The following is an 11,059-nucleotide window of genomic DNA, read 5'->3' as shown; positions in this document are numbered from 1 at the left end:
GCAGGTAATGCCTGCATCAATATTAACCACATTGATTAGATAGACAGGAGGGGGCATGGGAGTTTATTCTGTATTGACTTTTTGGAATCAATACAGTCAACCAAAGAAAGCAGTCAGGAGTGCAGAGGGCAGTTTGCCTTCTGATACCACACTTCATTCACTGTCTCTTACAGTTGTCCCTGGTGTGTATTTTCACTGTGTCATGTTCAAGGAAACATTTTTGACAGAAAAAGAAAAGGAAAAAAAGCTCCACCCAGTTGTCCAGTCGTGAAATTCTGAAGAAGTATCCTGAAAGAGTATATACTAAGCAAGGCACGGAAGCTTGTGAAAGATCTGAGCTGAATTAGTTGATGTGACTTACATAAAGTGGCAAGGTGTTAAAAGTAGAAAACCAGAAAATATTAGAATAAAGGTGGGATTGGTGTCTTGCCTGGGTCTGAGGGTCTCTCTGACCCCCAGTTCTGCTGGCAACAAACCTAGATAAACATCCTGGGAAGGAGCCGCTGTCTGGGGAGTCCCAGGCAATTTCCAGCCAGGAGTAACCCTTAGCAGCATAAGCAGGGGCTTGATCAGCTCTTTTAGTGATCAGCTCAGATCAGCCTAGCCAGCTCCGTTCAATGTTTACCCCAGCTGCGTGTAGACAAGAGACGAGAGACCATGTGGTGTTCCACAGGGTCCTTTATTGCAGACTTCAGCCAAGGGGGCCAGTGATGATCTAACCCTGATCTGGGCAGAAGCTGGGGTTTTTATAGGGAAGGGGAGAGCTGGAAAAGGGGCCTATGGTCTGAGACCAGGGTAAGATGACCGATAGTTAACAGTGAGATAAGATGGGGTCCTAAGGCAGAAAGATGTCCACAGCTTAGTCACAGTGACTAGGCAGTTTTGTAATATCTAAGGGGGCAGATCTCCAGGAAGGATGCCTGTCAGAGGACTGGGCTTCCTCCACATATGGGCATAGCAGTGCTCTTTTAAACTGAGTGAACTTTTCAGCCATTGCAATTATTTTTAACTAGCATGGTACCAAGTAATGAAAATAGGAGGTATATTACCATTTTGTGCTGGGACAGATGTTCCCAATCATTATGACCTCTCCTCTATCTTACCTTTGTACATAGTCAGCATTAGTCAAGGATTTATTTTCTGTAGGTGAGAAGTAACTAAACAGAGCTAATTGGTTTTGTTTGCTTAAGAGAAAGGGGTTTCCCATTTGTAGAGAACTGCAAGCAGTTCTCTATAGGAGGGGCTACAGGGTTATATAATCTCAAGGCAGAACTGCTGAGAGCTTAGAGTTACACTGTGCACAAGGTAAATGGGTTTTTTTATTTTGGACATGCAGGGAGTTGTATATGAAACTTAGTCAGTGAATGGCTTTTATAGATTTAATATGTGTATGTACTTTCTTTACTAACATGATTGTGTATACCAAATATTGAATTCTTAATCAGCTGCTTTCGAGGTGTACAGAGGTAAGAAAATGAAATGTAGATCACTACTGGGGAGTGACTCCTCTCACCTCCTTCTTCGTACCATCAAGAAGCTGGCATGTTCTTTGCAAGGGGAGAATGGTGGGGGTTTGGGCATTTTCCCTTTGCTGCTGTTAATGCTTCAGCTTTGTTGCTGACAGTGCGTCAATGCCGTGAGGCTGGCATAGGCTGGGCACTGTGTGTGTGTGCTTGTTGCTGATGTGCACGTGTGGGTCTGAGTGGAGTGTCTGACAGCTTGCCGAGAAACTGTGGCTGCTTTAAGTTGCTTCCTAGGAACTGCTGTTGCTTGAAATTCCAGCAGAGTTGGAACTGGACCAGGCAAGCATTGTCCTGTGGTTATGCCTGTGGTAAAGGCAAATCTGATGTTGCTGTGACAAAATTAATTTTCATGTATTTGAAGGCTTCTCTAAAAAAATTACAGAAGCAGGAAGTGCTGTAAAAGAAGTTGCCAGCGTGAAAGAATTCCATCCTGGCTGGTTTTAATGGAGCATAATGGCTGCTGGAGAAAGCACAGAAATTGCTGAGTTTATAGCATGTATCTGATTAAACAGTAAACTGTAATTTGAAATCATGCCAAAATACACAGAGAGCACCCTCTGCTTTTTGGTCAGAACAGAACACTTTGGATGCAAATGATTTTGATTCACTGGTTCTCTGACTGGGCCAATTATTCTAATTTTACAGGGTTCTACTTAACTATTCTGCACGTGTAAGAAACTGTTGTGGTTTAACGTAGTTTAGTTTTTAGTTTAGGAAAATAATCCATGAGCTACGGTAGTGATTTCCTTCCTTGAACGCTTCCTTTGGTCCTGACTGAAGCAGTCGGATGTCTAATTTTGAATATTGATGCCCCATTAAACCACTTAAGAAAGATTGATGCTTCTCTATGGAAATAGATTTAAAAATGAACTAAACCCTGGAAAAAGCTCTCTTGCTTCTGGCCTTTGGACAGGTAACTGGATATTGTCTGGGCCAGGCCCTGCCCTGCTGCAGTGCTGCCTGGGCCAGGCTTGCTCTGCTGCATGGCCAGGTCAGCCCGCAGCACGGCTCAGCTGACATTCTGCTGCTACCAAGATCCAACCACGGCTGGCAGGCATGGCTGGCTCCACTCGGCTTCAGGTGGATCCCAGCTGGGCCCTGCTCTGACTGTGAGCTGCCGAGCCATCCTGCTGGCACCGCAGAAAATCATGTGGCTTAAAACAGAGCCTGCAGCCCTGTGCAGAAAGCAGCCCTGTGCCTGCAATTGAATGCAGCAGGGGCCAGAAACCAGCAGTGCAGCCCGAGCAGCCACTGCCCGGCAGAGATCACATGGCCATCCATAGGCCCAGGCGAGATATTAACTCAGTGCACAGATGAAGCTTGCAGACATCAATCCAAGAGAGAGGGAGAGGAGAAAAAAAAGAAAGGGTGAAGACATGGAACAATATGGAGGCATCAAGGTCGGTGAAGAAAGAGTCAAATCCCTGGTGGGAGGAGAATGAGGAGAAGCCTTATTCTTGGGCTGAAATTCTCTTGTAAGGCTATCGTGAAGAAACAATTGATAAATCAGACTTTTTTTCCTGTAACTCACGGAATGCATTAGGGGAATGTAGTGTCCAAACCACAGCTATGAGCAGAGGCACCAGTGCTGAAACGAGCAGATGTTGAAGTAGGTATGATCCAATGAGAAGCTTGAACAGACAGAGATGAGAGATGAGAAACATTGCCCCAGGAATAGATGAAGAAAACCTCTGTTCCCAGAGATAAAAGAGAACATTTTGTTTCTATACTAGAACAGCTCATCCTTAAAATTGCATCCCAGTAAGCTGAAATGACCGATAGTGGTAGTTGTGGGCAAGCTACCAATCCATGGGAGGGACTTTGAGATTACAGATTTGTGGGTGGTTGCTATTCATGGAAATTGAAGCCATGATAAAACTGTTTCTTGTGGAAAAGTCTCCATGGCATGGCAGGAGAGACTCCTCTCCCTAAGTGAACTGAAGAAAGATTATTTTAGAAGAGGCACATTGACTGAAAATACCAAATTTTGTCTCTTTACACCCACAGTGAGAAAAGAAAGAAAAGTTGGGGGGAGGAGAAGTGTTCTGAAAGTTTATTCTATTTCTTATTATAATGTTTCTTTTAGTTCTGTTAATAAGGTTTTCTTTACACCTTTTAAAGTTTTGAGCCAGCTTCTGCCCTTTTCCTAATCCATATCTCACAACAGAAAATGGATAAATAATTCTACTGAGTGTGTTGGCACTGGGCCAGGGCTCAACCCAAAACATTAATTGGTTCATTGTCCAGGAACGCTCACTTTGGTGAACCAAAACCACTACAGAAATATTTGAAGGCAGAATGATACAAGGCAGTCTAAATATAATCTAGCTTTGACCTCCTCTGTTAATTTGATTTGAAGTCTTGAACCATAAATGATGGTTTTGAACAAGACAACTTCGAGAGCCAGATGGAGACTCCAAACCAGGATTGTTAACCTTTATTGTGCAAAAGTTATTTCTTCATTGCAGATACTAGGAAGTCCGGCACTAGGAAACATGTCTGGAAAACCCAAGCTGCACTACTTCAATGGACGAGGCCGGATGGAACCAATTCGGTGGCTACTGGCAGCAGCTGGGGTTGAGGTTTGCCTCTGGTCTTTTATACTGAGATCCTGTGACCAATGTGTGTTTTTACTCTTTTGTATGAGGAGTGTGATTGAGCAGCAGTTTCAAACTCTGCATTTAGTGCATTGCTGAGCAAGCCAACAGTGACCACGAGCTTGCCCTAAGCAGGGGGCAAGTTCCTGTCTCACTTCCACACATCATGTGCAAAGCCCGCTGGTAGCACCACAAAAGCTTCTCCCCTGTAGCTAGAGAAAGAAGAAATTTAAAACCCCAGGAGCAGATCCTGGCTTCTTATCGTCTGATCCAGAGGTCAAGCACCTGCAATTCTGAGTACCTTCAGTTAAATTCCAACTTGCAAAATAGCAAGAGATTATTATTGCTACTACAGTGTAGTTTACCCTTGAAGGTACCGTATATTGTAAACCACAGAGTAATTTTTTTTACCTTTGGCAGATTCTGATACTAAAGCAGAGATGGAGTGTTTCACAATGGGTGTGGGGAATTTGTGTTTCAAGATCCATGGGTTTCTGTCACAGTGATGGCCAATGGGCCTGACAGCTTTCAAATATGGCTTATGTTTTCAAAAAATAAAATTTCCCAAAACACAATAGGGCTCTTTAGACTTTCTTTACCTAAATGAAGAAGAAGCTAAAGCATGGAATAACACAGAATTTTACTATTTCCTGCAGTTTGAAGAATCATTCATAGAAAAAAAGGAGGATCTAACAAAGTTACAGAAGGGTAAGTTTCCTTCACTTTTAACTATTAACAGAAGCAAGAGTAATAATAATAAGAATTAGAATTAGAATTACTTGTCTGAGAACACCTAAGAATTCTTAAGTCTTAGTGTCTTGAAAAGAAGATCTCTTCACTGGATTGTACACAAGGTCTCGGAGGTGCACACTGCAGTGTCTTACTTGGTATCCCCCACCCGGTTGCTTCAGTCTTCACTGAATCACAGAAGGGCTGAGGTCAGAAGGGACTTCTCATGACTGTCTACTCCACATGCCCTCTTCAAGCAAGGCCACCTCCAGCCAGTTACCCAGGACCATGTCCAGCTGGGTTTGGAGTATCTCCAAGGATGGAGAATATACAGCTTCTCTGGACAACCCAGAGAGTCAAAAAGCCTTTCTGTAAGTTCAGCTGGTTGGCTCTCCTTTGCTACAGCTTGTGTCCATTGTCCTCCATCCGATGGCAACAGAGGCTTTTGTCATCAGATCCTCTTGAAATTCATTAGCATTTTAGGTTGCCTACAAAATTGTTGTTTTATAATTCTTATGAAAAGAGAGTTCCAGATTTCTGGGTTTGCCTGTACCTCAGCTGCATTCCTGCCTCCCAAGGCAACTCCCCACTGTGCTAGCTTCAGCTTCCATCTTCCTGAACATGATAATCATGTTTCCTCCAATCCAAATTACATGTCTGTGCTCTTCACCTGGCCTGTCAAAAGAAATCTGAGCTAGGGGTAGCATTTGCAGTCCTGCTGTCCTTTAGGAATATTGACGTGATATCCCTGCTACAGGCTGCCTTTCAAAAAATATTTTGGGACACAAGCATAAAGGTAAATGCACCTTTACACAGAGGGACATAGCTGATCAGTTTTTGGAATCAAGAAATAGGATTTCAAAAAGCAATAACTCTCGCTCACTTCTCTGACATATCTCTGATTTAAACAGAGATACCTCTATTTCTGATGGTGTTTTCACTACTTTCATGCAAGCTTGCAAAAGAGTTGCATTGCTCCATCCTCACACTAGTTGATATTTGGGTCTTGCAGGAATCTCAGGGAACTCGCTCATTGTTCTGATTTTATGCCTGTATTGATGAGATGCCATTTGTAAAGGTAATAAAGAAGTCACGAAGGCAGTTCAAGCATTTACGTTTACTCTTATTTATTTTCATTATTATTCACCACCTTGTGTGTTAGCCAGTGCTTAGAAAGTCCAAATATATTTTGCAAAGCATGAGAGAAAGTGTCTGGGTCAGATCCTTCAGGCCTTCCCATCTGTTCATTAACCTCCATGAAAATCACCTGAGCTAGGGACAAGCAGTGCACGTATTTTTCAGTATACGACAGCTAAAAGTTCTGCATTTGGCTGTTTCCTCAAATCTCAAATGTTCCACTGTTGGTCTAAATATTTTTTATCCAACCTAAATGATTCAGATTCTAACTAAAAAGTAATCCATGTGGTTCCTTTGCCTAACACACACTCGTGGTTGTCATTCAGGGACTGAACGTCTCCTTGTGTTATTCCCTTTCCCCCAGATGGATCCCTGCTCTTTCAGCAAGTGCCAATGGTAGAGATGGACGGGATGAAGCTGGTGCAGACCAGAGCCATTGCCAACTACATAGCAACGAAGTACAACCTCTATGGGAAGGACCTGAAGGAGAGAACCCTGTACTGTGACAGTACCACCTTTGCTTGTTAGAGCCCAGCTCACACTGTAGCTCAGTGCAACCCAGTTCACAGCGAGGTTCAGGGGGCAGAGCAGTGTTTTGTGCAGCATGAGATGGCTCTGACTGCAGGTGATGTCTACAGCAGTGATAGCCAGGCTCGATTAGCTAGGGCGTGTGAGCCCATAAATCATCAATCAGAGATCAATGCAGTCATCAGAAGAAAGCACTCAGGGGGGCAGATTGTCTTACACATGCTGCTTTTCATTTTCTCCTGCAGCTGTCAGCAGCTTCATTTTCTCCTCATCACATTCAGGGCAGTGTCTTTGAAGGAAACAAAATCACTCCTCTCTCTAATAACCAGGAATTAGTATAGAATTAGAATTAATTACAGGTAATGAAAGGACAGGACTCCTAGGGCACATGTGTTGACCTGAGGTATATTTGAGTGCTTCAAATTAGTAAGCCCTGGTAAACACATGTCAAGATATTTGGTAGAAATCATATGGACCTGTTGTTAAAGTTGTCCTGTCTGATTGGATTTTTAAAGTTTGGATGGCACACATGGCAATTTTTAGTCAAGTTTAAAAACCCGTAGTCAAGAGAGGTGTCAGTCCTAGTGAGAATTGGGAGTGGTACAGTCTTTAGGTTTTGCCTTGGAATTTTGCATTTGTCTTTCACCCAAGCTCCCTCATGCCTGCCCTCAGTGCAACAGCATTTCTGTGGGAACTTTGCCAGGGTTTGTGTGTGTGGGAAAGAAGAGACTGGGATTTCCCAGCATCTTGATGAACAGTAATTGTGCTGTTCATACCTACTTGTGTTTGACCTGACCAAGTGGATCTATTCCTTTCAGAATCGATATGTACGTGGAAGGAATGTTTGATCTGTATGAGTTACTCATGACGTATATAATGCAACCAGCAGACAAAAAAGAGCAACATTTTGCTAATATGATGGACAAAGCAACAAATAGATACTTCCCAGCCTTTGAGAAGGTATGTGGCAAAGAGTTTTTAGTTCATTTGATACTGTTATCTTGAACAGCCATCATGGATCCACAAGAGTTTTATGGAAGAAACAGCAGAAAAACTACCACTGGCATATAAATGCTCTGGTTTTGGTGGTGCTGGGAGTAAGGTGGAGACAGGACACTACGGAGGGGACAGAAGGCCCTTCCAGTCTGGGAGAGATGTAAAGCTGTGAAAATTCAGCACACACTGAGTTCCCAAATGTCCATGTTTGTATCTGTGTGTTGTTTCAGACAGAAGACACTACAGCATCAGCTTTGACATCAAGATTCCTCCTGAGCTGCAGATGGCCCTCTATCATACATGCTATGTAGCAGTGTGACAGTTCCTTCTGTATCTCATAGAGCTTAGCCTTCAGTGCAGCTACAGCAGCCAAGGCAAGATGAGCACAACTTGAAACAGAAGTGCAGAAGAGAAAGAGCTGCTAGATTATGCCTAGGATGGCAGTGCCATCAGATCAGTATTTGTCCTATAGATGTTTGAACTGCATCTCCTTCTTTCACAGACAGCTCCATGCCATGGATGACCCTGCTTTGAAGATTTCATATTAAGGAACACAGAGAAAAGACATCATTTCCTTCTGCTTCTGTGTTTTTAGGTTTTGAAAGACCATGGAAAAGACTTCCTGGTCGGCAACCAGCTGAGCAGGGCAGATGTGCATTTACTTGAACTCATTTTAATGGCAGAGGAGTTCAAAGCTGATATACTTGCCAAATTTCCTCTCCTGCAGGTAAATGAATGAGCAGTTTGAATGGATAATTAATTGGAAATGACCACTGATTTAAACTGGCTGAGAAATATGGGAGAGCGGGAGGGTGAGAAGTGACATGCAAAATAATCAGATACCCTAAGAACTTTTAGCTGGCCTGAGCTCCCCTTTTTTTTTATGCCATGTTCTGTCACTACCACTCCAAAAGCATGAGAGGGGGAGGCACGGAGTTTCTTCTGCAGCATCAAGCCTTAATGTAACTTTCAGAGCATGGATAACATGGAAATGTCTGCCAGTTGCAATGATTCTCAAGCACTGTGCTTTTTTGGTTTTGTTTTGTAGAGCTTCAAAGCAAGAATAAGCAATATCCCCACAATAAAGAAATTCCTGCAGCCTGGCAGCCAGAGGAAACCCCCAGTACGAGAGGAGGACGTAGCCAAATTTTCGAAAGCTTTCCACTGAGCAGCAGCCTCAAGCTCCAAAATCTATTTCATTGCATTTTCTAGCAGTGGGACAATAATTAAAACTCTTAAAACTAAGTTTTTTGATTCTATCAGCAGAGGAAATTGTTCACTGATTAGGGGGTATATTGGACAACACAGGATGCCTTAAATAACTGAAGAGAACACCTAAAATAAAGTCTTACTCTTTCTTATAATTAACTGTGTAGGCAATGGCGTTTGCTATTATGTATTGGCTTTTGCAAATTACTATTAATTACAACGATGTTTAAAATCACTATTAACTACTTTAATATAGTATAGCCTGTCAGCTTTTGTAGCCAATGCCCTGTATAGCACAGTGTGATAAATATATATTATAGCTAAGGATTTTGAAAAATATTAAAATAGAGACTATACGTTGTGCATTGAAACGTTAAATGCCTTTTTATCTCTAACTAAGTGATAATAGTGAGAATAACTCAGATAATGTTGATTTAATGTACCTGTGTAGTATCTTATCTGAATTATAAGACAAGATTGAAGGGAACCAGGAAAATAAACAGTAAGAGAAAAAATGCAAGGAGAGATTCACTACTGACACTCACTTATCAAAAAATGTCAAACAACAGAACTGAGCCTCAAGAAAAAATAAAACATATGAATTTCATCTACAGGATGGCATGAAGACAAGACTCACTCAAACCAAGCAAAAGAATTCCCAGAACATGTAAACTCACAGGAATGTTTTAATATGTATAAGCCTCATGAAAGTGCATTTAACGAATGTAATGAAAAAATATATAAGAAAATTGTTTTAAGGTAATTGGTTTGCCTCTGGCACTTTTCCAAGCACCCAGCACTGTGTATGGTCCCTTTTATCCCTTATTAAACTTCTAAAAATTTTAAAGAGTTGTTTCTCACACTCTTCATACTCAAAACACAGCTGTTCATTGGTTTCTTGCTGCTACTTCTTAGCCTAAGGTCTCTCTGGTTCTGTTTTTCTGGCTTTCCCAAGAATTGCTGGAAAATTAGGAGAGATTATCCCAAACAGTAGGCCATGTATTTTTTTTCTGGGAAATGCCAGGACAAGTCTGCAGGTTCTGGTGAGGTCACAATGAAAGGTTTGGATTCAGCTTTCCTCTGAGCTTAACTTGGAATGTGCATGGACCAGAATTCCTACTGCACCTCTGTTTTGTCACTAGACACACAAACTCTTGTACTGCAGTGTCACCAAGGTTCCCTTTATCAGAAGGTTTATTGTAGCAGCTAAAAGCTCTCTGCTGAATCTGAGGAACAAATGCTTGTCACCAGTTTAAAACTTATTGAGAAAGGAGGAGTCAGGATGGTGTCAGGCTCTAGTGAGACCTTGGAATGTAGGAATCCATACTGATTTACATCACTGTATATCAAACCAAGTTTAATACAAGCTGTACTGGAGTTGTTCATTCTTCCAATCACTTAAATCAAGCTCCACTATTGAGGTTAGCAAGACTGCTGAACTGATAAATATGTGCATTCCTGTAGTGAAAGCTGTTTCTGTTTAGGGCAGGAGGGTTGGAACTAGATGATCTTTAAGGTCCCTTCTAACCCAAACCATTCTATGATTCTGTGATATTATTGAAACCCCAAATACACCAAGTTTGCAAAAGAAAGAGCCAGTGCCCTAAATCCAGCTACAACTAGAGCACTGGCAGCTTTCAGCTGGGCAAACTCAGGGTGCTGTAGCTCTTGCTAAAGCCAACAGTTTTTTCATAAGAAATGTGATGCAGCTGGGAGCAGTTTTTTGTCATGAAAAAAGGAAATAAACGCATGTTTTTCAGCAGCAAAGCATATATGAAAGAGAGTTGTTGCAGGAGCTGTTTCCCTCTTGCCTCACTGAAGCATTCAGACAACACTTGCAGCTGCTGAGTGCTGTCAGAAACTCAAGCCAGAAACTTGGGCTGTAGTTCTGACTCAATGCCAGGATGAGCTGCAGACTTGGCCCTGTGGTTTCATGATCCCCCACAAGGATCCCAGTTTTCAGCCACACAGAGCCAGAGCCTCTGGCACAAGGCGTGCTTGGCACCCCTTGCACAGGGGCTGCAGGCCCAGCCTCCCCCGGTCACATCATGGGTGCTCCGGGGCCTCCATGCCTGTCTCCTGCTCACTGTGTCCTGGCCATGTCCCTGAGGTGCAGCTGCCTCAGAGCCAGCCCAATGGAAATGTCCAGAAAATCTGGGTTTGTTACCCAGTGAGCAACAAACCAGTAATTACACACTTAAGAGAGATGTTGACTATTAATTTCAGAGTTGTGCAAGCTTGGTTGCTTGGTGGTGTTCCAAAAATTAAGGACGACTTTTTACTATTTATTCATTTTAGCAAGCAAAGGCATTAATGTTCATTGATTACAAGTTGTTTAGT

The 11,059-nt window shown here is 42.5% G+C and overlaps 1 protein-coding gene across 1 annotated transcript; it reads left to right on the top strand.

Moving 5' to 3' along the window:
- The first annotated feature begins 3,991 nt into the window (after positions 1–3,991).
- On the top strand, positions 3,992–9,595 carry LOC131577550 (glutathione S-transferase-like). The gene is made up of 6 exons (XM_058835520.1): positions 3,992–4,105; positions 4,777–4,828; positions 6,351–6,483; positions 7,333–7,474; positions 8,106–8,237; positions 8,559–9,595. Exons 1-6 carry the CDS (start codon positions 4,019–4,021, stop codon positions 8,676–8,678), a joined length of 666 nt encoding a protein of 221 aa, XP_058691503.1. The 5' UTR covers positions 3,992–4,018; the 3' UTR covers positions 8,679–9,595.
- The last annotated feature ends 1,464 nt before the right edge of the window (positions 9,596–11,059 follow it).

This window comes from Poecile atricapillus, chromosome 3, assembly GCF_030490865.1.
Source record: "Poecile atricapillus isolate bPoeAtr1 chromosome 3, bPoeAtr1.hap1, whole genome shotgun sequence".
NCBI lineage: Eukaryota > Metazoa > Chordata > Aves > Passeriformes > Paridae > Poecile > Poecile atricapillus.
This window is presented reverse-complemented; position numbering and strand designations above follow the sequence as displayed.

What these genes read in the sequence shown, in the direction of transcription:
- LOC131577550 (XM_058835520.1), top strand. Translation starts at nt 4,019, where the DNA reads ATGTCTGGAAAACCCAAGCTGCACTACTTCAATGGACGAGGCCGGATG. An exon ending in TCTAACAAAGTTACAGAAGG is followed by an intron (nt 4,829 to 6,350) that starts GTAAGTTTCCTT and finishes CCTTTCCCCCAG; the next exon opens with ATGGATCCCTGCTCTTTCAG. An exon ending in ACTTCCCAGCCTTTGAGAAG is followed by an intron (nt 7,475 to 8,105) that starts GTATGTGGCAAA and finishes CTGTGTTTTTAG; the next exon opens with GTTTTGAAAGACCATGGAAA.